Genomic DNA, 25,881 nt, shown 5'->3' on the forward strand with positions numbered 1-25,881 from the left:
AAATTTGACAGTTTTCAAGAAAAAAGCCTGTGTGCAGCATTTTCTGGGTAATTTGTCTATGCTTTGGTATTTTGTAGGATGAAGATTTCTAGCTTATTGGATGAATCACCACATTATTGACTTCTGAGAGCATTCTGTTCAGATGGGTGTGGGAATGGGATCTAGTCTGTCTCCTGATGGTATGTTGGACCCCTGTGAGCTTGCGTATGCTAGGGAAAGGGTGCATTTTTAAAACTCAGTAGATGTGCTCTAAAATGCTAAGGTATAAAAGGCAACTTTAGCTGGTTAACAGGTTAAACTGATTTTACACTTACCTGTACCTTGAAGCTTTTACCACAGAGTGTTTCATGATGAGGATGGAGTTGATGATGTGCCTTACAGAGAATGTGATACTTTAGGCTAAAAATCACAGGCATGAGCCATGACTTGCTAAGCAGGGATAAAACAATCTCAAACTGCTTATTCTTGGGTGTTGTATGTAAAAATAATAATAATAAATAATCTTCAGTGTCTGTCAGCATGAGCTGAGCTCAGCTCAACTGCAGTGTTTTTCCTTTGTTTCTGTGGTGAGGTTAGGGTCCTAGCTGTAGACAGGTCTTAACTTGCGAAATCCCACGTTCGTCTCTGCCATGACAGTGCTGTAGGTCTGCATGAAAACTAGTTGGAAGTTCTGAGCAACTTCAGCTGCTGCTGGGTTTATGAGAGCTGCATGTGCAGTCTTTGGCAGGAGCGTCTGCCTCAGTTTTGCAATGTGTAAAATGGAGGGTTTCTGTCGAGTAGTTTCAAGGCAAATGTTGACCAGCACTAACTATACTAGGTATGAGTTTGAGGAAAGAAGGAAATAAAGCAGGGAGAGAGCTACTTTATATGATGCCCTTATCAGTGGACGATATCTGTTTTGGGTAGCCAGGAGAGAATTTAGAGAGTCATCTGATAGGGGATGGTGAATAACAGGGAATGGGAAACACAGAGAAGTTAAAGCCTGGGGAACAGAGCTAAATTTTCAGAAATGGCCTATGATTTTGTGTGCCTCAAATTGTCTAGTTTCAGTATCTTAAAGAAAACTTTTCCATGCACAAGGTGCTGGGCTTCTCAAAAATTGCATCTTGATCTGAAGCTGAGTATCCAAAAATTACTAGTCACACTTGAAAATTTAGGCCAAACTTCTTTATAAGAAAGCCAAAGGGAAACTGAAAGCCATCTAAGTTCTTTTCAAATAAGCTTTGCATGAAAAGATCTTCAGAATGTCTTACTAGATTTCCAGTACTGGCAAAGGGGATGTGCTACTCTAAGTATCCCATGTACCTTTAAAGGCAACTGTAGCTCCTAGATAAACTGTGCTTAAAATGTATTTGAAAGTGGATTACTTGGAGGGCTTTTATGCTTTGCCCTAAAAACAAATACTAATGCAGTGGTATCTGTAGCTTTTATTGCCCTAGGAATCTCAGACTGACAATTTTGAAAACAGAACCCATTTTACAATACAAAATGAAACTTAAACTATCTCAGTCTAAGCTGGCACACACCTATGGGAAACACTCCCCCCCCCCCCCCCCCCCCACGTTTTCAAAGAGAGTAAACGTTACTTTTATATTCTTAACTATTCTTAATAGTTAAACAACTCTTTTCCAGGTAGGCATTAATATCAGTAATTGGTTTGCATATAGCAAATTACAGTGTATGGCTTGTTTCATACCTGTGAAGTCCTGTATGGGAATAGCTCATTATTTTGAACAAGAATTCCAGGATGTGTATGGATTTTTATTTTTTATAAATATAAAAATCTTTATTTTTTTAGTTGTTAGGTTTTTTCTTTTTTTTTTCCTTTACCAGGTTACTGCAAAAACTCATTGTGATGGGTACGGTAACTACATACTACTAGTATGTAGTTAAGATGTCCAGAAATACATCCCTTAATATTTGGCAAGTAAATAACTTTTGAAGTCACACATACAGCATATTCGTGTCTCCCAGTATGTTTCAGCTGTTTAAATTTATGGATAGGAGTTTAAATCCTTATTTTCTATAAGCAACAAGTCTAGTGCATTTGACAGACTAACAAGAAAAGCACTTTTATACACCAGCATTATAAACAATCACATTGTAGCTTATCCCATGCATTTAAACTCATAAATTGTGATTCAGCCATTCGTGTCACCATGTATGTGAAATAAAACATGCCCAGCAATTTGGGGATTTAGGAATTTCAGTTTATTTTATGTGAATGCCTTGTGGCTTTTTGACCTTTATCACAACTGTGATTGTTAAAAACTTGATAAAACTGTGTTGTTTCTGTGACATGCAGTGTTTGTTTTATTGAAGAGATCTGTCACCTAGTGGCGAAGTGTGCTGGGGAATGCGGCCTGCAGAGGTCATGAGGATGGTTTTGTTACAGCTCAAGGGAAGGATGGGTTTGCTATGGGAAGGGCTTGTGGCTTTGAACCCTTATTGTTAGAGGTGGAAATTAAAGGACAAAGTACCTTGAAGGTGGTGATAAAGGGAAAAGCTAAGTGTGGGAAGTTGTTCTATCACCAGGAATAAATGAATCCTAGGTCAGAAACCTTAGAAGAACATTGCGTGGCTGGGGAACTACGTTGATGCAGTGCACGATCCCAATAACCAAGGCTGCAGTTAACATAGAATCATTAGACTTGGGGTACTAATCTGCTGCAAGCCCGCATACTTTCTACTGGGTGATGCGCCACAGTCACTCTTAACTCCATTGCTCTCTGAGCAGAAAGATTTGAAGTGTCTGGGGTTCATCCCATGCTTCAGTCAGTTAACTGGTGTCTCTTCAGAGAATGGACTCAAATGAAGAGGAAGCTTTTGCTTTTGGAGGTGTTTCGCTGGTCTTTGGTTTTGTTTTAGTACTCTGCTGAGTGAGATGTTTGTTGCCATTCGTGTTAATTATGGTTTCCCCTTAGGTAGTATCAGAGCTGAGTTTCCAAAACTATTTGTGAAACCTGTTTTAAGCAGACTTGCCCTGAGAACAGCACACCTTCTGACTAAACTGAGTTAGGCTAGCAAAATAGAAATGGCCAGAGTGCTTCTTCAACTTCAGGACTTCAAGGTCCATGTGCTCATATGATCAGACCGCTAAATTACCTTTCATCCTATTAAAGTGAAGGGCTCAGAGGATCCAAAGTAAGCCTGTTGTATAAAGCCTGGCAAAAGTGAAAATGGAGATGTGTTTGGTTTTGCCACACGTATAAAAACTTCCTAGATGATGCCATATTAACTTGCAAGTGAAATTGAGCCTTTTGGTACACTGACTTAAATTAGCAGTGCCCCAAATCCCGGGAAAGAGGCCTGAGAATTCCTTGGAGTGTAGTATTTCTGAAATTGGAAATAGCCTGGGTTGAAATGCAACTTGTGTTTTCACAGGATTTTATGCCATGCTGCCATGCCTTTTTAGAGAAGCTAGGGAACTTAGTGTTCTGTAGAGAAACTAGTACCAGTCTTTGGCATCTTGGAATTACGAGATTAATGAGGACTGTGGTCATTTATCAGGCTCTTTTTCTCCTTTCTTCTGTGATGAAATGCTGTTTATAAAGAGTGGAATCTTAACAGGCACCATCATGCATAAATAAATGTGCATGGTTGTTAAGCTGGAAACTACATTCATGTCCTTGAGTTCGTTTTGCTCATTTTTCTCCAGCCTTATGTGTAAGTAGCTTGAATCCTCGAGTGGTGGGGTGATGTCTTAACCAGCCAGCATCAAAATTGGAAAAGGCTTTTGAAAAAGCTTCACAGTTGTTACTTTAATGCATAGAATGAATGTTATGCTGTGTATGCCTGAGGCAGATGGGCAAGTGCTCTGTTTATGAAGTGATCTAGCAGTTATCAAGAGGAAAGATTGTTTGCACTTCTGACAGCCTGAAATTGGTTACATTAACATGTACTACTTCATTTAGTGTCATAAAAAAGATCAGTCCCTCACTCCGAGAATGTGTGAAATCAGCTCCAGCATGTTCCCTTCTCTTGTGCTTTGGTTTCTTGTGGCCTTTTGAGAAAAGGTCTAAACTGTAATCCTTTCCACCATTAAATTTCTAAGGAAGAGTAGAAAATTAAACAAGCATCTAGCAGTCAGAAAGGTTTGTATTATTATAGAACTTCCGTGCTCAAGAGATGGGCACTAAAGATTGGAAGTCTGGTATGCTAAGGCTTATATTAATGTTTTCATCAGGATTCGTGCATAGAGTTTATGATTATCAGGCACCAGAAGGAATACAATCCTTTTTTTTTCCTCACAGTTTGTTTAAATTAGGAAAGTTGTTTCTTATTCTAGCCTTGTTATCCCAGGAAAAAGCCCAAACAACATCCAAATAACCACCCCCCATCCCAACATCCTACTTTCAAATAGGAGGAAGAAGTGTGGAAGTCCATTCCAGAGTTAGCAGACTTGATGCTAAATTTGGACGTGAAAAAGATTTGAAATACACCCCAAGCTGACACTCGCTCTCTTCGTATCACACAAGGTACTGCCACGAGGATTAAGGACTGTATTGATTGTATTGCACAAGGATGAGAGTTGATTTCATCTGACACGCTGTGTGCAGTTCCCGTTATGTTCAAGGAAGGTGAGTTCATAGTACAACAGAAGGACTATAAGGATGCCTGGGGATTGGAGAATCTTAGGGGTGAAACTGGAGAAGCTTTTCTTGTTTGGCTTAGTCAAAAGAAGACTGAAAATGGTACGATTTTTCTTTCTCACTAAGTCTGGGGTTAATGTAGATTGAAAATTGTCTTTTCTGGATTGTGTAGATGCTGGACAAGTCACTTTACAGACTTCCATTCTTAAAAATTACCTGCTGTTTCACTGTTGAATTGAAATTTTCAAGGTGTCAACCCTAAGTGAGAATTGGGGGGTTGGGAAGTGTCAGTAATGTTAGCTGAAAGCTGTTCAGCAATTTGATATTTATTTTAGATTGGTTAGTATTATTTGCAAATATTTGGAGTTGTGCTGATGGCTTAAAGATGCTAGGTGGTAGGCTGGGGGAGAGCAGTTGACCTTGTGTTAGCAGCCCTATAATTAGCATTCTGATAACAATCAGATGTGATCTGCAGAAATGACTTCATGTTGAAAGTATTACAGAGCCTTAGTGCAAGTAATCTGTTCATCTTGCTTTTTGTGAAGAGTAGGGTTTCCTTAATGTTTCTGTGCCATTGGGGCATGAATGTTTCTATATGAGAACCTTATTAGCCAGTATTTCAACACTTGCTCTAGAAGTATGAAACACATCATTTACTAGTAATTAATTTGTGCAGGCGTTGTTCCTGACTGGATTTATCTCTGGAAGACCTGGATAAAATGCTGAACTATAGTATAATAGAATACCCTGTAATCAGGTGTATGAACTGTGCTGAACTGTGGTGTAGTGGACAAGAAATAAGATTTTTATTTTTTTATTTTTTCTTTTACCAGAACAGAAAGTGATGTATTTGAAGAGTAATTGAATTATCTAAAAGGTAAAATTGCAGCATAGATGAATTTCAGCTGAAGAAGGTGCTTAGATAGCTCTTGTAAAACAAATCAACGTCACAGCAGTGTATGGCAAGGAATTTATAAGAGTTTTTAAGGTTAGAAAGGATTCTTGGGTCATAGCCTTTCCTTTTGCTTAATCCAGTCCATAGCATTAATTCTCGTGTGTGTCTGAACTAAGCTACATAGGAACTGAAGATGAACTACTTGTGTTTCAACTGTAAGTGCTCCTCCCAGGTCATGCTGTAAATTTTCAAGTGCCTTCTTGCTTTTGATCAATTTGTATTAGAGATCCATTTGTAGACATAAATAAGAAAAGAGAAAGACTGAGCTCTTTGTGAAACCCGAGACCACTGTGGCTCAATACAATAAAAATTATCAGAGTGAATTAGAGTTACCAGTGCTCACTCGTTGAACTTTCGTCTGAATTGTTGATCGTTGGTGGTGATATGTAACTCTTGTTATCATATTTTGAACAGTAGTCTGTAGCCTCAGAAGAGCTTGCTGTGGAAATGATCTACAGTGTTCAAGATTTCCTTGAGGCTTTCCTGAAGCCAGAAACTTACAATCAGATGTTGTGACCTCCAGACAAGTGCTGTGATATTTGAGCTTTAGCACTGTGGAAGTATGGTGGAGTCAGTCTTAAAAGCAGCTCTTTTGTGAATGAAGGAGTAGATCCTCCCCTTATCATCATCACTGGGATGTACTTGGCTTATTTCATGTTCCGTTTGAACAAGAAACGGCTGATGTAGAGCTTTAAAAAGATCTTTCAGGAATTTTTCAGATTATCAGTGGCTAACATTGTTAGAGCTGACATACCTTTGAGTTTTCCTGCTAAGAAGTTGTTGATGGGGACTTTCACATGAGAACTGTGGCTGTCAAGGAAAGAGCAACAGCTTCATCTGCGCTGTCAGATGTCCAGAAATCCTCGATTCCTGACTGCTGGGCTTGTGCCCCTGTGCATCTCATGCTTCAGCCTTCTTGCGTGTATACAGGACATCTGTACAGCACATGGGAAGCAGATCTGATGCGACCAGATGTGTTGGACTGGCTGTGTATGTGTGGCAGGGTGCTTGAACCCATCTTTGTCTGCAATTCCCCAGACAAACAACAAAAAAGAGGGAGTCCTAGGTAATCTTTTTACCACTTAACAAACTAGGAGACGATTAAAACTCAGCTCCTTTGCATTCTTTGAGACAGATTTAAGAGGTTTTTCTTAAGTAGTTTTTTTCTTGTAGAAAACACTTTCTTCCAATACATCTAACCCTGACTAAATATGGCAATGGTAGCATTAACTCCCTTTGAAAAATTTGGAAAGACCTTCTGTAGGACGTCTGGAAAAGAAGACCTACAGCTATCAGGTCCAAAGTGTAAAGCTAAGAATAATATCATTGGATCAGACAGCTTACAAGTGTAATGATGCTGGCTAGATAGCACCTTTTCACTCTGAAATGAGAAGTGTTTTCTGAGGAACACCTCACTATTGATAGTAGTCATCTCTTTTTCAAATCAAACCTTATTTTTGATGGAAAAACTTGCTTAAAACTAGTCATTCTGACATGTTGAAGTATGGAAATCAAATTTATGATAAATAAAAGCCTAAGGGTAAATAACATTTACAGGTGCTGTTTTCCTATAATATGCAAGCTCTGGCTGGATATAGGAGTCTTCTGGATGAGTAATACAGCAGCAGTATAAGATCAGGGAATGAGGAAAGTGGAGGCCATGTTTCATAGTAGAATTATTAGGTAGTCAAAAATAAGAGTTGTGCAAGTTATCATTTAGGTAACAGATCACTGTAACACATACAGATTTTTCTTTCTCTGGGAACAGCTAATTAAATACAGACTAGGAGTTTCTTACTAATTTTTGTGGAGCTCAACTCCGTGAAAGAGAGGTTTTGTGAGGACATTGCACACGTAGGTTCATTAATCTTATGTATTGTCTGTGTGCTTTTTTGTGGTACAGTTTTTCTTAAACTTGCTTTGCCATTTAGGAGGGGTATGGAAGCATTTCTGATGCTTTGAGTGTAATGGTACATTTTTTAGTCATGATTAGGGTTTAGAGATGACTTTTTAGATGTATATAGGTTGTTCCATGAAAGCAGCAATGGAAAGCTCTAAAAAGTGTTCTTACTAGTTACAGTCAATACGCGAGAATTTACTATAACCTAAGCGATGGTGCTTCTCTTCATGAGGTGGTCCTGCCACTCCTGTGACTGTTAGGTTGACAGCTCAGTAAAGCAAGCTGATAGGGGTAGCAGTCCAAGCCACTGAAGGAGAGAGCCTGGGAAGACCGAACTTGTTTCGGAGTCCCCTGCCAGCTTACATGCAGAACTGAGACTGTGATTGTGGAGCTAATTTGAAGGAGGAGGGTGGGACTGCCGCTTTGCAGCCTGAGGTTGGCTTGGGTTTTGTGTAATGTGAAACTGTGCCCTGAGTTTCACTTGCTTATGTTGTGGTTTAGCTGTTTTGAGAAGGAAAGATGATAAGTAGCTGTGGTGTTGAGGAAAATTAAGTAAAGAAAGTCCAGTAGAACAGGACTGGTGATACGAGATGTGTCCAAGCTGGAGAGCTGACTACAGTATCTACGGCACCAGATTCCAGATGGCTGCTGGTCATCAGGCTTTGCTGTCCATTTTCAACCACCTCTGTAAAGTGGGGCCCTGCCTTTTCAAACGCTTGGAAGTCCACTAGTTCATTAGTGCTGGGTGAGAGGTAGGTATTGTTTTAATCGTAGCTTTAGGACTTTTTTTAGCAACAGTTAGTGATAGCAGTCATAACTTAAGCTTGGGGGACTGCCAGTTGGCAGAGGGATGCTGGTAGCTCTCAAGCAGGGAAGGCTTCAGTCGGAGCTGTGAGGGAGACATGGGCTGCGGAGGTCAGACTGTGCAGTAGTGACAAACATATCCTGTCCAATAACACAATATGCAGGAAAAGATTTACATCAAGGCGGAAGAGGTAATTTCAAGAATGAACCTTCTAATTCTTCTGAACTCTGATTTTTCTTTTGTGCAACCCAGGGCCTCCCAAAATAGTTAAATCTTGGTGTTACAGGCACGACAGCCTGTCTTGTGCTAGCATGTATCTACTATAGCTCTAAGGAACCAAGTATGGATTTAGCTGTACAACTTTTAAAGGGCTCTGATGTACCTATTAATGTTACTAAAACTCAGTGTTAGAGCTGGTTAAAATGGTTACTCCTCATTCTCTAACATGACTGTGATCTGTGCAGTGCTTAGACAGAATAACCCTTGTCACTTGTTTACAACTATGACAAATTACAGAGGGAGCAAAAGGGTTCAGTCTTGGATGTGATAAGCAAAACTTAAACACAAATTATAACTGTTTATCTGGCAGTTGTGCAGAGGAATTGTACTCATGAGAGCTGTACTTGTGACTGATGCTCCAGAGAAGGACCTGGGATCCATGGCTGGGCGTCGCTGTTTTCTACGTTGGCAAAGATACTACCCAGTGAGTTTATCACTTACCAGTGTGTAGGATGAATTGGAGAAACAGAGGATGTTCCCATCATCAGGAAGTCATCACGACCTATTGTGCTAGCTTTGCGTGATACTATCAAAGAGAGAGGGGAAGAGTGAAAAAAAAAAAAAAAAACAAAAAACAAAACCCATTCATTGAGCACATTTGTTTTGAAGCAGTACAGAAAGAGGAGCTGTCTTCAGTTTTAAGTGCGTTGATTCAGAAGTATTTTCACACCAGCACATTGTGACTAATATTCCATGCAGTCATGTTCCTGCCTGTCACTTTCTGATGTGGTTTTTGTGCAGCTGCAGGAAGGAGTCCATTTAACCCCAGCCTGGCACCTGACAACATGAAGGGAAAGCCTGCTTGTGCTCGGGGTGCTGTTCTAGCAAGTGAACTTTCTGGAGTAAGGATTGTGCCTTAATTGCTGTGGTTTTTTGAGTGGCAGCCATAGGGGACGGGAGCTGACAGCAGAGGGACCCAGCACAAATGGATGTCTAGCTGAGCTCTTGAAGGCTGTTGCTGAGTTGGGGGGAAACAAAACATCATCTTGCCTGTTGGCATTTTAAGGAGAGAGTAGAGAAGCTGGGAATGACAGAGCTTCCTCATCTGTTTTGTTGCATATTTGTTTTGTTATGAATGTCAGCAGTGCCTCTCTAGCAATTTGATTCCAAGGTCTAATGAACTTCTGGTTGCATTTGTATGTTCTGCAACCAAGGGAGATATGTCTAGCTGCAGTTCAGCCTCAGTCACTGAACTAATGAGATGTAACCTCTGTTTCTGAGAGCTTAGGACACTTACATGCCTATGACAGAGGTGCTATAAAACCACACCAGGTAAGAGGTGTATATAGGGCACTGACTGGTTTGTTTTCAGTGTGGTCTCTAGAAAGGAGCTGGGCAGTGTCCAGAGCTGACCTCAGTCTTTTTGTGGGCTAAATTAATGTCTTTATTCTGCTTGGCAGTGTGGGCCAAGAAGAATTCAAAAATGAATGCAAGAATTTGTGGTGTGCAAGATATCTCAAAGTACCCTCAGCTGGTTTTGTGTTTCGTCAGATGGGCCTGTAGGGGAGAGTCTGCAAGGGGAGAGTCTGCAAGCTCTTACTGGTTAACCATGAAATGGTGTAGCAGGAGAGGCTGTGTGCTGGGGCCCTTTTAAGTGGGGGAATAGCCATCTTGCACTATTGTAGGAAGTAATTGTGAATCTGTTTTCATTTGCAGAAAGAAAAGACCAGTAGATGTCATTTAATGTTTAAAACATGAAGCTGAAGCATATATTAGTGTCCTGCTGATATTGATCTATGGAGGAGCTTTGAAACAGGAACGGACCCAAATTCTGAATGTCACTGGCTGTACCAAAAAAGTGTGTCAGGCTGGAAGGCGAGTTTCAGCTTGTCTGTTTTTATGGTACTGTACTAGAAGTAAAACTGAAAAAACTCTTCCATCCTTTTTGATGTCAGAAGGGGAAAACATCTTGTCATCTGCTCTGGGCATGTCCAGCCTTGGGTTTGCTGCTTTAAAAGGAGGATCTGTTTTTGGAAAGAAATAAAATGTGCAGTGAGAGGTCTCACCCCATCACTGAGAACATGTCTTGTTTTCTCCAAGATCAGGCTGGGCAGAATCTCTTGCTTTGAGAATTACAACCCTGACTTTGCGTCCTGGGCTTTGCCCTCTGCTTTTGTTCTTAACAGATTTCACGTCAGGTCTTTCAGCTCTCTGAACTCCTCTGTAAGCTGGGGATGATGATAGCTTACTCAGTGGTGATGTTTGAAGGAGAAATTGGTGATGGTGAAGCCTCAGTGGTGAAGTCATTGAGGGCCTGGTGACAGCACAGCTCCACATTTGTGACGGTTTATGGGTGCAGGGTGGTGACCTGCTGACTGGGGAGTTGTCTGCAGCTGTGGTGGCCTGGCATAGTAGGAAGCTGGAAGCAAGCAGAGCAGAAACAATGGTTCAGATAAACACTTGCAGATGGTTATAGGGCACTGGAAGAGCTGCTGGCTCTGAGGAGTCTTGCTGGGCTTCCCAGAGAGCTGCTCAGGCAGTGGCGGGCAAGAAGGCTGAGACCCGAGTGTTTTCCAGAAGAGAACATGGCAGGGCCTCAGGTCAGGGAGGTAGGAGTTGACATAAGCTGCTCAGAGAAGGCAAATTCACCCATCTGACTATCAAGGGTGTCTCAAAGCATGGACTTCCTTGGCTGTAGGCAAGGGAGCAGACTCTGCCTAAGCTCCCTTTCTCTGAGTGCTTTTTACTGCTACTGCATGGAATTAAATAGATGGGAATTAGGTGGATTCTTATGTGTGTTCCCTGTTCACTGCAGATTTCTAAAGGACAGTTTTAGTCTCTGTGGTGGATAAATAGCACTGACCCTCTGAGGCCTGCAACTGAAGGCCCTGTCTGAGTGCCAGAGGAATGGGTCTGCATGCCAGGAGAGGTAAAAGCACAAGGTCTGGCACTGGAGATTGCTTGGAGGGGATGAGGCAGGAAGGATGTAAGTGTGTATTTAGGCCAGCTTCAAGGAAAGCTGCAAAGAGGCATTGGTATTTCTATACAGATATTAACATGCAGAGGGTTTTTTTAATTTGTTGGTTAAAAACACCAGGTTCAAACTGAGTAAAAGTTGACTTTTCCTCACAGTTACTCAATTTCAGTCTTCTTTGTTGTGTCTCTGGCTGTGCAGCTGCTGTGGCCTCCCACAGCTGGCAAACTTGAGCGCTAGGTGTAGGGAAACCATAGGAAGCACTCACTTCCACCCTTTCTCTTTTTTGTGAGGCAGCTTTTTTTACAGCCATTGTGAATGTGTCCAGAAGTAGCTGAGAACTTGGAAGGCCGCTCTGCATTTCTTCCTCCTTTTGCAGGTCAGCTTCAGCTTCCCCTTCAGTAAGTGGATGTTACTGGTATTTACATACAGAGCCAAAGAGTCAGCAGATGGAATTTACTGGAATGGAGAGAAAAGGGGGCCTTCGTATCTTTTTGTTGCAGAGCTTGGTGGGTGTGAGCTTTGCCTATTGTGCTGAGGCCACGTGGAGAACCTGCCTGTGGAGGAGAACTTCCGACACCAGAGAAGGTTTCTGCCTGGGTCCCCATGCTGCTCAGTTTAATGAGGCGTGCTGGCTTTTGGCAGGTTTCCTACTGGCTGCCACTCCACACCACTGTCTCTCATTAGGTAGGATGTTTTTAGGCACTGGGTTGAATTTACTTCCATCCCATACAGACCTGGTGGTGGTCTGCTTTTACACACTCCAGTTTACAGAGCTAGCACCAAGCTACTAAATTATTAAGCTGGGGTTTTAATAGAAACCCCTGTGTAGGCTTAAATTGTTTCTACTCTATTTGGAGTTTCCTGCTCTGCTGGTTTTTATTTTGTCCCGTGCATGAAAGCGTGGAGGGAGGAATTCACAGGAAAGCACAGAGGCAAAGAGGAAGAAATCTGCCTGAGAGCACTAGAAAGTACAGACGAAATAAGAGGTTAATTGGTACTGTATCCAGCTCTGATGGAGGTGATAGGCGGAAAAAAATGCCTTCTAAATCCCCATGACAGTTGAGCGGAAACTTGTGTGTTTGTTTTCAATGCTGTTTGTAGCTTAGGTTTCTCAATAAAATATTTTCTTGCCTGACTATTTTTGACTTGAACTCTTCCCCCGGGCTTGAAAGGGAGCAGACACAGCTCCCCCAGCTTTTGCCCCAGTGCTAAACCCTGCTGCTGCCAGTGAGATGGCAGTGCTCTGCTTGGTTGGGGCTTCCCTGCTCAGTGAGGGATGCTCCTTCCAGCTTTGCATCCTTTCCACCAATCCTCCCCTTGCTGCAGGCTCTCCTCTGCAGCCCTGCACCACTGCACACTGGGTCAGGACTACACTTGCTGATTAAGTACAAAGTAAGTCAGATCTGGTCAGCACAGCTTGGTTTTTAGCACTGCACTGATAAAGTGGTGTTGTCTCTGATGATAGGTACATTGCTGTCCTCTGCCAAATGGTTTGACTCTGCCAGTGAGGGATGTTATTTGGCATGGGCTTCCTGGTAGACCAGGAGTTCTCAGCACAGATTCCCTGAGGCTGCTTCATCACAAGCTGTGACCTCCTTCCTCTGGAGGTAATTGGATGGCAGAGGCTCAGAAAAACAGTGGTAAGAGGCAACTGGTCAGTGTGTGTCCACTCCTGCCCTTATCTCTGCAGCCACTATGGGCAGGCACCAAGTCCCAGGTGAGGGAGAACTGCTTTCCATGGGGACAGAATATGTTTGTAGGATGCGTACTCACGGTTCAATTTGAACAGCCAGCATACTGAAGTAACTTGGTTTACTGAAGGATATCTAGCACAGCTACAGTTAGCCAGAGCACCCAAGTGTGTGCACTTGAGGGCTTGGAGCAGTCATGTTACCGAGCACTCTGTAAGACATAGCATGTTTTACAGTGTGTAAAACAGCTGAAACAGTCTGACCTGGCTCATGTGCATACAGTGCTATCCTGCCTGGGGTCTGCAGATCTGTCTGAAGAGAAAGTTGGGCTGTAAATTATAAAGGCTACCTTGGTCACTCAATGGCAGGAATAGCACTGCAGTTCCTGTCATTGTCACCGTGCTCCAGCCATGTTTGGGTACTTACTGTGTTTAATTGCATGGCTGATTTACTTAATGTCTCTCCTGGGGTCACTCATAACACTTCTATTTTTAGGATTCGGGGAAATTAGGGATCTGAACGTGAAATCTATTGTGGTTCTCTCTCAAGGCAGGAGTTTTCCAGGTGATAATGGTAGTAACAGCTGTGGCTTAGTTGCAGAGCAACTGTTGCTAAGCTGATGAAATTAGGTCTGGCAAGTATGGTAGAGCTTAACACTTGCAAATGAACAATCTCCACTGAAAATATACTACGGGTGTAGGCAGAGGCTACAAGCTCCCTGGGTTCGGATAACTTGGAGAATATGCAGATGGTTTATTTGGGAAATCCCTGGCAGTGCCTGTTGGCTTTCAGCCCTGTGAATACAGAATTTACTCAGTGTTTGGATGTAGAACTCAGGTGGTCATTTATCCTCCCTAGTATACAGCTGTGAATTATCCCATTTCATGACAAACTTGTTATGTACCTACAGAGGAACTCCTTTCTACCCGGCTGGTATCTCCAGTTAGGGTATTTATGGTGCTTCTGAGATGCTCTTAGGAAAGACGCTTTTCAGAAGGGCCTGTGCTAACAGTTGGCCTAATGTGCCTCGCTCTACTTGTTGTTTTTAAACAGATGGACTGCTCCGTGGAAACCCTTTATGGCTTCATGCAGGAGCGCCAGAAGAAGTATGCCAAGTATGCAGAGCAGATCCAGAAGGTCAATGAAATGTCTGCCATCCTCCGCCGTATACAGATGGGCATTGACCAGACGATCCCGCTGATGGAGCGGCTGAACAGCATGCTGCCGGAGAGCGAGAGGCTGGAGCCCTTCAGCATGAAACCCGACCGGGAGCTGAAGTCTTAGCCGATCCGTCAGGCTGCCATTGTCCTCCTCACCTTCCAGGCTCTAGTGTTCAGCACAGACGCACTTCAGCGGGCTGGATGGCAGATGTTTGGGGCGCACAGAACTGATGCCGGACTCTCTGCCAGGGCATTGGAGGAGGAGCAGCGCCAGCTGCCAGAACTGTGCAGCCAGGAATGCAGGAGCCCCCTGGCCCTGTCGTCTGGAGAAGATGATTTACCATCCCTTCATCTCCCTGCTTTCGCCCTCCTGTCTCTTCCACTACTGCCGCCTAGCTCCGTTGCTGTGACGAGATGGGGGTTTATAGAGGAGGAGTTTTCTTTCACCTGATTATTTTTTTTTACTAGAAAAATTCAAAGGGACACAGGGTGTGACAAACACCCTGACATGGGATTTGTGCCACTGGGGTTTAGACCATTAGATGGCTGGCAGATATTTTTGTTATCTCCTGGCCTAGGAAATGTGTGCGTGTGTTGTAGATGAAAGTACAGGAGCTAGGGACTGGCTTATTAAAATCTGCCGATTAATCATAATTAACATGGCTTGCATGGCAGGGGTTTGGCGTGTCCTCCTCAAGGCTCCTGTTTTTATGGGCTCATTAATTTATGAGGCTGTAAAGGAATAACTGTTACAGATACGTATGTCTGTTAATGTTAAGCAAGCCTTAGTTTTCCACTCCCCCTTGCCCTAGTAATGTGCCTGTGCCCCAGCTGCTGCCATTTTGTGTTCCTCACCTTGCACAGTGGTTCTGACAGGCACTGGCACTGACCTGCTCATTTTGCATCCAAAGTTGGACACAAGGTGTCTCTCTTTATTTTTATTGGGACAATTGAGTTGTATTGGTGCTGTCTTTTCTACCAGAGGGATGCAGTTGTTTACCTTCAAGTGTATGGAGTTGGAAGGAGGAGACACAAGAAGGCCTTTTGGCCCCTGCTTTTGGCTTAGCTGCTGTTACACTGAGAGCTTGCCCTGGCGTGGTGTTTAATGACTGAAACCACCCTGCTTTTTGGGACTGCACTCAGCAAACTGCTCCAAAGGCAACAGGGTGTTCTTCCCTTCTCCCAGGATGAGGGCCCTGAAGGAAGGTAGGTAGCGTGTCCATGCTGCCTGGGTGCTCGGCTGGCCTGTAGGAGACAGGATGGTTGCCACACTTGCCGCTGGTGTGCTGGCTGCAGGTGATTTGAAGCACCTCTCTGAGCTTTGGAGGGTAAAAATACTTGCTGTAAAATACTGCTGTAAGAATACTTGCAGCTCTAGAAACGGGGTTTAGCAGCCTGTGTCACCATTGCGCGGCAGCTCTTGTCTGCAGCAGAAAGAGCATGTAACCAGAAGGGTGGAGCCCTTGGTTTGCTGGGTCAAGGACAGGTTTGTGTGTGTTAGCGTTAGTCCCAGAATACTGTTGCTGGTGGGAGGCAAAAGCATGCCCAAGAACCCCATGTATGGTTGGGTGTATGTCAGGAGCACAGTTCCAGTGGTGAGGACAGCCCTATTTGGGAGTCAGCGACAGTCCATCTTCTAGTACAACACAAGACTAGGTGATTGCCAAAGGCGACTTGCTTCAATACCTTTTAGTACTTAAGAGTACTTAGCAGCAAAAGATTATCTCTAGGCATTTGGGAGTAAGAGCGTAGTAAGTTTTTGATGGTATTAATTATTGCCTGGTGGCAGGAAGCAACAGGCTGTTCTTTAGTTCCATTCCCAAAGTCCATGTAGCCTGGAGTGGATTTCTGGGATGCAGACTGCAGGCAACTGAGGTACGTAGCTGAACCATAGCAGTAATTGAACCTAAGGTCATGCTGCGCACTGTCTGAAAGCAGAGTCTCGTAGAAATGGATCCCTCTGGAATGATGCCCTGGGAAGAGTGACTGACTGTGTCAGAGAGGGTAAGGAACTTGGCAGGAGATTTTCTAGTAAAGGCAGCAGAGTGGGCCTTCTTGTCTGCTGCCTCCACCCTGGAGTTGTTACACAGGCATGTATACATAGACATATGCTGTATGTTGTACAGGATAGAACATGGGATCTTTGCTCTGGCGTCCTGCAGTATTTCACATTTGGTTTGTTAGAGGCTTACATGAGACTTAACAACCCAAGAAAACCTGCTTGTCATGGCCATGCCCGGGCAGGTCCTCACTGTCCGTCATGGAGCAGCCTCTGCCTCCCGCCATCAGACACACCAGAATATTCAGCAGCTTTAAATAGCGGCTGCAGGCCGTTTTGTCCTCCTTGTCCAGATGATGCTGTCTGGAAGTTTAGAATGTGCGAAATTCACCCGTCTGCCAGACAGGATCATGAATATCCCACACCCTGGTGTGCTAGAAGCCTATACTGGTGGGAAGATCCCGATATTGGATCTCGAGGCAGGGATTAGGCTGCAGATGCTCTCTCCTGTAAAGCTTCTACACATTTGGCCTCATGCTATTAAGTATCAGATCAAAGCATTGTGGTGCTAATGAGGGCAAGCAAATTGTATTCCTGGCTGAAGGCTGCAGGCCTGAAGGCTACAAATCAGTTCCTTCCTTGTTTGCTATAGAACACCTAGGTACTGGGCTGATAATGGGAGAAAGCACTTGTTCCTATGAATACTGGCCTGCAAGCTTGTGGATGTGCTACTGGGCTGCCCAGCTAAAGTTTTCTGCACAGCAAGGGTAGGTTGTGAACAACATGATAGATTAACTAGAAAGAAATCAACTAGGGTTGAACTGTGAAGGCCAATCTCTTCAAAAGCACACAGGTCATCACCTTCATTCTGCAGTTGACAGTCTCTTGCATTGGGTACTGTAAGAGAGCGTGCACTCTCTAATTGTTCTCAAACCATGGTTTACAGTTTTATTTAAAACATTGTCTGTGGCTTCATTAACTAGTAAGTCTTTGGCCCTCTTGCTGAGGGGAAGACATTTCCTGCCACGTCTTTTTGAGCTGCTGTTGATTGCTTGGCTGCTCCCTGTTCGCTTTGCTCTGCATGCTGCTTTCAGATTCATCTCAGAGGCAGGTGATGCTCAAGGTGAAGCTGTTGCTTTGCACCCTTTCTTGCTGTTTAGCAGGAGATTTGAGCTGTGACTGGAATTACCTTTCTGCTTATGAATTTCCTTTTCTAAGCCAAATGCTCCTGGAGAAGGCCTCAGGTATCTCTCATGAATGTACTAGCTGTTATTTCTCCCGTGAAGTTAGTGCTATAAACAGAGAATAACCTGGTGTGCTCCACTGGAAACAAACATCTCTGCCTGGTTCTGCTTTTGGAGGTGATGTCTGGTACAGGTATGGGCTAAGCTTCTTAGTATGCAATCTTCTGAGAAGCTGGAGAACAGGGCGAGTCTCTGGGTCTGTTGTTCCCTGCTGGCCTGATCTGCTTTGTTTCCTCCCCTGACTCTGCTGTTGTGACCCCTGCTTTGTGCTGCCACTGGTGCTTGTTGTGTCCTACACTGGTCAGTGTGCTACAGGCACAGGTTTGTTGTGTTGTTTCCATTGTTTTTGTAATTGAATGCATCGACAGGGTGCTAACGTGCCAACCTACCTGCAGGGCAATTTCTGTGAAGATCTGCTGAAGGGGACAGAAAATAATGTGTTCTGTTTTTTTTTTTTTTTTTTTTTTAATATATGTATTTAAAATTAAATATATTTAAATATATTTAAATATTTAAAGTGTATTTTCCCCTTCTCTAAGCTTTTACACAGAAAGAGTAGAAATACATGTTTTCACAGGCCCAGTCACTGCATGAGCCAGCTCCTCTCTCAGACTGTGTGCCACTGGTTTCCTGAGGTACTATGGTGATTTGTCTCCCATTCCCAAGCTGCCAGGGTGTATTTTGATCTCCAGCCTTGTGACTGAGCAGTCCTTGGTTGATGGGTGGTTATCCTGTTCGCAGACTTGCTCTGCTTCCAGCTTCCTACATGCAGCATGTTCCCCAGCTCCAGCATTAAAACTTTTGGGATTGTTCTTTTCCAAGTGTGTTGTTTCTCCGATTGCCTCACTTGTTCATTTACAGCCCACCACTTCTTGCTGTGATGTCTATGGGCACTACACACTGTTCAGCGTGGTAGGTCATAGCTTTAGTGCTTTGTACACAAGTCTGGTTCCGGCTGCCCTGGGGCTGTAAGGAAACCTGTGTCCCAGAATGAAAGTAAATGTTGGGATTTATTTTGATGCTGTTGGAATTCTGCTTGGCACTGATGTCCAATTTAAATAAATGGTGTGTGCAGCAATGCTTGTACGTCGCCAGCAGTGGGACAGTAGTTCAGCTGGCTCCCTACCTTTTCTGTGGTGGTAGCCTCGTGGAAGTAAAGAAGAGGGTCTGGGACTAATGGATTCAGACACTTGGCTAAGATTGCAGCTTTCCTCTGCAAAGCACTTGCAGTGTGAGGCACTCCCTGCCTGTGTTGTTAGGGCACTTGGACCTTGCCTGCACCCAACAGCTTTCCTAACATTCAGTAGGAAGGCTAAATGTGAGCAGCAAAGCATTCCTCATTTCTTACCCCTTCCCCCATTCATTCCTATCAGAAAGAGACCATGTCCTCACAGATGCTTTACATCAGCATTTTTTGCAGAAGGACATGGAGCTGGGTGTCCCTGAGCAGGCCTCTGCCCTGCCACCTCCTCATCTCCTACCGATTGTTCACCCATCCCTGAATGGGTCGGTTTGCACTTTCAGCCTCTTTTCAGCTGGTCTGTGGTACTTCTTGGGGGGCTTTTGGCTTGCTTTCAGCAGCTACTGTGAGGTTTTAACTTCTTCGTAATGTGAGCCTGCATGGGGCAGCCTGATGCCCAGCAAGGTGACACGGGAAGGAGAACAGCTCTGATGATGCATTATGAACACTCTTATTCTACCTGAATTTTCAGCTGTGGTCTTCTGTGTATACTATAGTAGTGATACTGTATTATAATGCTGTAATGTCTGAACGTGCTAGAAAAGCTCTACTTTCATCTCAGAAACTTTTAACAAGTGCAGGGTAGCTAGGAGTTCAGTTGAGGTTACAATGTAGGTGAGTTTGGCTGGATCTCAGTAATTTCAGATTTGAAAAGTGGCAGTAACAGCCTGATTAGGAGCCCAGTGTCTTCCCCAGGAGAAGCGCCAGCCACAGCTCTGGCTTTTGCCACCACCGTGTTCTGGTAGAAATCAATTTATAACTTGCGCTGTCAGCCAAAGCATACCGAGCAGCTGGCTGATGGACATAGAGTTAGTACAAACAGCAGTTCGTGGAATTACCGCAGTCCTACTCTCACACCTCTCAGCCCCTCAAAAGTAGGGCTGCCTGATCTGTGCTGGGGGAGGCTTGACCTGTTTTCAGTCCATTTCCCTCTAGGAATGTAACTGTGATGGTTACATCAAGAGCCCAGTGACCTCAGGGACCTCTTCCCAGTAATGCCAGTCAGTGAAATGAAAATGAGATATTGATGACGTCTATGAGACACATTCCAGTTGCCTCTCAGGTTCTGACTGGAGATGGAGTTAGACTGTCTCTTCAGGGAGCTGTCTGCTGGCAGAGGCAAGGGCAAAGGGGTAGAAGGAACAAGAGCAGAGCAACTCGTGCAAAGCAGGCAAAAGAAGGAGTGGTGAAAGCTGAAGTGCATGCCTTAGAAGACAGAAAGTGAGGGAACAAACACAGCTAGTCTGACCTACTTGGGATCAAAGCTGACTTTGGAATAGGGTGAGGGAAGCTTGAGAAGGTAAATCTTAGAAGACTGTCAAGTCAACCTGTTTTGTAGACTAACAAGCTGATGCCACTTAAGGTCTAGTATTGTACATGCAATAAGGGCATACTCCTCCCCCAGCAACCAGAAGTCGCTCTGAATGCTTCAGGACTGGCAGAATCAGTCAAAACAAGTCTTTAAACAAGGAATTAATTTTTTCTTCAAGTAACAAGTATGGAAGGCAAGAAAAACCCATGGGATTCACTCTAAGTAACTATCAATTTGAAATACTTGCTTCAGAAAGACTAGCCCAGCTGCACTGGGAACAGTTCACTTACAGCAGTATGAGGCACTATAGGGTGTTAATGCAGAGAAGTCCTATTGTTTGAGTGGGCAGAAGAGGTGGAGTAAGCAGAACAGGTAAGCGGCCTACACTGTTCTTGTGCTGTAAAATCACCACTGCTTGCAACAAGCGGTCCAAAGCCACCCCACCTGTGTCATTCATTAACAGGCTCATAGCCACAGAGGGTATGTACAGTAAGGTCAAGCCCGCTGCTCGACCTGGGTGCCAGGGAGCAGGTTTTACTGCAGGCAGGTAACGCACACTCCACAGCCAGAGGCACACAGGCTCCTTCCTTAGCTATTCTGTATAAACAGGTACCATTTCTGATTTTATTTCATCGTAACATACAGGTAATGCTCATGACACAACAAGATGAGAAACTCACATTGCTCTGAACCATTTAAACAGCCTGCCATACACCAAAGAACATTATATTCATATTGAACATGTACACATTTCCCCCTCACATCCTCCACTTTACCTTCCAAACTTCTACAAACCATTTCCAGCATTGTTCAGGTACAGGATACGAGTTCAGACAGGAGACAGGGCACCACCCTGGGCAGGACATGGGGTTAAGGCTTCCTCCTACAGGAACCCCTCCCCTAACAATACTGAGCCTACAGCTTTGATTCATTTGGTGACTGTAGCCTATTGGAAATCACGAGGTGCCACAAGACCAGATTTTGGTTCCTCGGGAGGTGATTAACCAAGCAAACCCCAGCCATACGTATCTGTACAGAGAGAAGGGGAGAACACACGTGTGCGAAGGAGCACAAAGGACAGGAAGGTTCTGTTTCTGCCTCTAGGGATTGATTTGTGTTAGCCCCCCATTAACTGATTTAAATCAAAGACCCAGGCTTTCACTGAAATCTGGCTGAGAGGAGCACTGCTAAACTGTTTACATAGGTATGTATACACACACTGGAGTGTGTGTATATGCTGCAAATGGTTGTAATGTAATTGCTTTCACTTGATACATAAACAGAGACAAGTGGCAGTATGTTTAATGAATAACCACAATCTGACATGCTTTCCAGTGTGGTGTCAACCTACACCGTGCCTGGACTACCCCTTCTTCCAGCATCTTGTACACCTGGCATGAACACAGCCTCTGGGTTCAGTTACTCCTGGTGCTGCCTCTCTGTGCCTTTTGCACTTTTTAGGATCAAGTTAATTAAGGCTGTAGCTTTCAGTGCTATTTTCAACAGTCCGCTGTAGGAAATTAAAGTCACATCCTAGCCACAAAACGAAACAATGACAAAATCTTCTGCACTTTTCAATAGCGTAAAACCTGAGATTTGAGTCACAAACTAGCTAAACTTACAGTAAAAAACCAAACATAACCCAAGCTGCTGACTTGAATTAGGGCTTAAGTTTGCTGCTGAGAATTTCTTTCTAAAGCTGTTGGCCAGGGGTAAATATTTATTACACGTGAATTACACTTTCCAGCTGCCTGCACTGAAACGGGACAAACCAATATTGTTCCCCCCACATGTTCTGAGGGGTGAGAGAACTCATGTGCAGCTCCCATCGGAGCAGGAAGGATGAAGCTTTATGCTGTGCTTCTGGTATCGCCCATTGCTGACTGTCCATCAGCTTGAGCCATGGCACTGCATGAAGGGTGAGCAGGAGGGAGGCAGCTGATTTGCTGTCAGAAGCAACACAAGAAGGGTTGTGCCTAATCTCACATGAACCGTGTGTTTCCTTGGGAGGTGAGGACATGGTACCAGCCAGCAGCAGCGCGGTGGGAAACCCAAGACCCTGCACTGGGATGGAGGACAAGAGCCAGGACTGAGTTCCTTGCAGCTGCTAGTGCAGGAGGTAAGCAGGCATCCCACTGAAGCTGTCTCTTCCCAAACCCCCTGTCCTTCACTCCACACTAAGAGATGGGATGCTGGAAGTCCCCTTCTGTTTCTCTTAGACAGGCAGCCAGGTTTCTCAGATGAAGTCAGCGCAACTGAAGAGAAGCTTCTATCTCCAAGTCCCCATCCATGTTAGGATGGGAAAAACCAACCACCTGCGTTGCCTCCAACCCATGCGTGACTGGGACCATGTATGAAGAGCAGTTCCTTAATGGTACTGCTCAGCTAAGGACAAAAGCCCACCCCAACTCAATTTCAGCTTTCAGGAAAAAAGCCTTCAAGAGCCATCTACAGAATTGTCAGTGGGCAAGAAAAGGATGTTGTGGTATTGTTCCGGCTACTTCTCTTGCAAATAACCCTAAGCATTAACCACTCCATTACAGCTCGGAAGCCAAAGCAGCTGCCCCTCTCCCAGAAGCCAGCTTAATATCAAAAATACAAATACTGTTTTATTTATGTTTCAAAAGACTGGGGAAAACAGTCATAGGCAAGGATGGTTCAATCACTGACTTTAGGAATTGTGCTGAACCAACTGAAACACTTGTGCGTAGACAGCTTTCGGAGACAAAAGAGAAAAGAAAATCAAATGTGGCCAGTCAGTACTTGTTCACATTGCTTATGAACTGACCACCAGCATTTGGCAGCCATAAAGCCCTAGTTTATATGAATGTTTGAGGTACTGGGTTTGTTTTTCTCTGAAGCAGCTCTCTAGCAAATCACCTAAAGCCTATCCATTAGAACAATAGTTACACCAGTATTTACAATGGTCTGAAACGTGTGTCCAGACGAGCCGTGCTGTAACCAGTCCCTACGTCCTTTGGAATCGCTCCCCGCCTCCTTTCTTACAGGAAAAAGGTCTCCCTCCAGAGGTTGGCTCAGTGTCAGGGCTAAGGTGCACTGGTGAGGACATGGGGCATGAGGAGGGGAGAACAAAACTAGCTTTGATGGGGAGGAGCGTGTTTCAGTGGAACCAGAGAAAGGGTTTGATACCGCGAGCTTCCTTTTTAAAGGCCACTGAAAGGATGTGCAATCCATTGCAAATCATTGCTTTCTCTGTCAGGGACAGGTCTTTGAAATGTTCTGCCCTTCTCCAGGAAGGAGGAGGAGGAAAACCCAGCAGTACACTTGGTCTCCTCAGGCAAACTTGTCATTTCTTTGCTGTACTCATCTAGTCCCTGTGTTCACACTGGAGCATTCACTCGTGTTTCTTCCCTCCCCACCTGCTTTCTGCAGAGTTTGTTCTTTTCAGATTTACAGGGACCACTTAAACGCTGGGGGAGCAGCCTGGAGGGGGAAGCAACTCCGACACAGTCACATGAGCCTGCTGCCCTCAAGACACTTCAATGATCTCCATGCTGCCCGAAAAGCTCGACTGACTGCCAACTTTGCCCAGTTCTTCTCTGGATCTGTTGTCTGACATGATGCTCTCCCCAAACTCCATCTGGCAGCTTCTGCGCTTAAACTGCTTCTCGAAAGAGCTTTCCTCGTGCCAGCTCCGCCTGGAGTCACCGCGATCACCCTGCTTTGCCCTCCTGCGCACAGCACAGGCTTGGTCACAGCCCGTGGGCAGCTGACTACAGCTGTAGGTAGAGTAAGCAGCGCTGTTCCCATAGATGGCAGAGGCAGAGTAGAAATGTGAGGACTCGGCTGCAAAATACCAGCTGTTGGTAAGGGACGTAGCTGATGTCTGAGGAGCCAGTATGTCCGAGTGCCAGCCTTTGAGGCCCAGCCCCGCAGCAGACTTTGCCAAATGCTGCTGGCTGGTGGAGAGACCAAACAAGAAGTTCGTTCGGTAGTTGTCTTCCATGCTGCCGCTCCGGTGGAGGGGGTACAGGAGCGAGCGCTGGGTGGTGGCACTGCCACTGGCTCTCCCCAAGTGCTGCCGCTTGCTCTGGCTGTCCAGCTGCCAGGGGGCCTGGGGTTTCTTGGGAGGGTTTGCTTCCTCTTTGTCAGGGCTGGTTTCTGGGCTCTGCTCCGAGACCTCCTGGACAGGGGAGAACTGACACAACTTGCTGCTGCCCTCTAATGCAGTCGTGTGTTTGTAGTATTCCAGCGTGTCTTCAGAGGAGGCAAAGCCCTGAACTGATGCAGTCACACAGCTGCTACTTGCCGAGTAGGATACAGATTTGATATCCAAGGAAAAGGAGCGCTTCAGCCGGTTGCTGTCTTCCACCTTATCCAGGGAGACGTGCAGTCCATTTATGCCCTGGACCAGCGGGCTGTCTTCCAGAGGGGACAAGTGGCTGCTGCAGTCCATGGGCTTCTGTTCCACAATCTCGGAGGTAGCGGTAATGCAGAGCTGGCTGGTGGAGAGGCTGCTCTGCCCCCCTTCTGGGACCAGCACGTGCTCACTGCTCTTTTCCAGGTGCAGAAGTTTCCTCTTACTGATATGGCCAGGCTGACCGCTCTGGTTCTTGATCTTCTTCTCAAAGTCCAAGAGCTGGCCCAGGAAGTTGAAGTTGGGAGAAATGGTCGGCCTTTTTTCTTTCACAAACCTGGAAAGAGGGGAAAAACAAACTGAGAATTAATTTAAGGAGCTGCTGTTCAGACCTGTGACAATCCTACAGCAATTGCTGTGAATGTTAACAACCTCTTCTTAACTTATGGGGATGCCTGGACTGAGGTTCAGTCAAGCAGAAGTAACCTGACAATGGAGTTTAAAAAAGGCAGCTTTTAAGCAAGATAATGCTGAATGCTCTCAATTGTCTCTATACATTACTTATGATGGCTACAGCAACTTTAAGTGAATCATTTTCCTTATTTTGCTTCACCAGTGGGATCTCTGCTCCCTCAGTTTCTGACCAAAAGCTCCTCCAGTTCTGCATGAACAGCTTCAGAGCTCAAGCCAAGGGCGCTTGGCCTCTCCTGCGCTACAGAAAGCAGACCACCATCCCCACCATTCACAGGGATGAAATCTCATGTTCCTTTCACCTCTCTCATGCTGTTGTTACTGCAGTGAGTGCTTCCTACCCTGCTTCTCTTTGTCGTGCCTCACAAAGAGCTCTGATATGTGCTGACCTCATACAGCAAATGCCAGCAGTTTCTACCACACGCTGGTATTGACCACTGATATGATAATCAGAAACAGAAAACCAGAAAGAAGCAAGTGCAGTGTCAAAACAAAAATATGTAGGTGTTCAGCAGGAAAGGGCAACATTACTGCCAAATCACTGGCAAAGTTCACCTAGTTTTGAGCCCTGCAGGAAGCATCCCGACTTGCATACCTAAGCATGCACTTACATACTCAATTGAATATGGGGAGAGTGCAATGCATACTTACAATGTTTTCCTGAACCAGGGCTCTAAGTGTATGAAAGACTTAAGTAGTAGAAGTCATGTCATACATTCAAAGTTAAATATAAAAGCATACTTCCTACCTGTCTGATTTGCAGTACAGCTAAGTAAGTACTCTCTGCTTTTTACAGACTGCAAAACAGAAAGCTGGCCAACTCCTTCCTCCTCTTGGAATTAACAGGGGAAGCAACCTTGAAGAGTTAAGTCTAGCACAAACACACATATAATTCATCACTGGGAAAATTAAATACGTTAAAAACAAAGCCTCTCTGGGGATGTGTACAGAAGGTGAGCGTGCAGCCACTAAAAATGGCATGTGAAAAATTCAGAGGT

The 25,881-nt window shown here is 44.6% G+C and overlaps 2 protein-coding genes across 5 annotated transcripts in view; one reads left to right on the forward strand and one right to left on the reverse strand.

The window, feature by feature from the left end:
- BORCS5 (BLOC-1 related complex subunit 5) overlaps positions 1-23,614 on the forward strand; it is a 72,177-nt gene extending 48,563 nt beyond the window's left edge. The window contains exons 4-7 of one of the 4 annotated variants that reach the window (XR_013957642.1): positions 14,193-20,466; positions 21,842-22,213; positions 22,314-22,579; positions 23,504-23,581. Coding sequence is in view for 1 of the 4 variants with exons in the window: in XM_080625374.1 (XP_080481500.1) it covers positions 14,193-14,423 (231 nt within the window). In the remaining 3 variants the exon portion in view is untranslated. Of the gene's footprint in view, positions 1-14,192; positions 21,280-21,841; positions 22,214-22,313; positions 22,580-23,503 lie in introns of those variants that run through there. The other 3 variants (XR_013957641.1, XR_013957643.1, XM_080625374.1) reach the window with 3 other exon arrangements.
- DUSP16 (dual specificity phosphatase 16) overlaps positions 22,524-25,881 on the reverse strand; it is a 28,974-nt gene continuing 25,616 nt past the window's right edge. The window contains exon 6 of the mRNA XM_080625361.1: positions 22,524-24,749. Within this exon, the coding sequence (XP_080481487.1) occupies positions 23,585-24,749 (1,165 nt within the window). The 3' untranslated portion in view covers positions 22,524-23,584. The remainder of the gene's footprint in view (positions 24,750-25,881) is intronic.

This window comes from Psittacula echo (genome assembly GCF_963264785.1).
Source record: "Psittacula echo genome assembly, chromosome: 1".
Lineage (NCBI taxonomy): Eukaryota > Metazoa > Chordata > Aves > Psittaciformes > Psittacidae > Psittacula > Psittacula echo.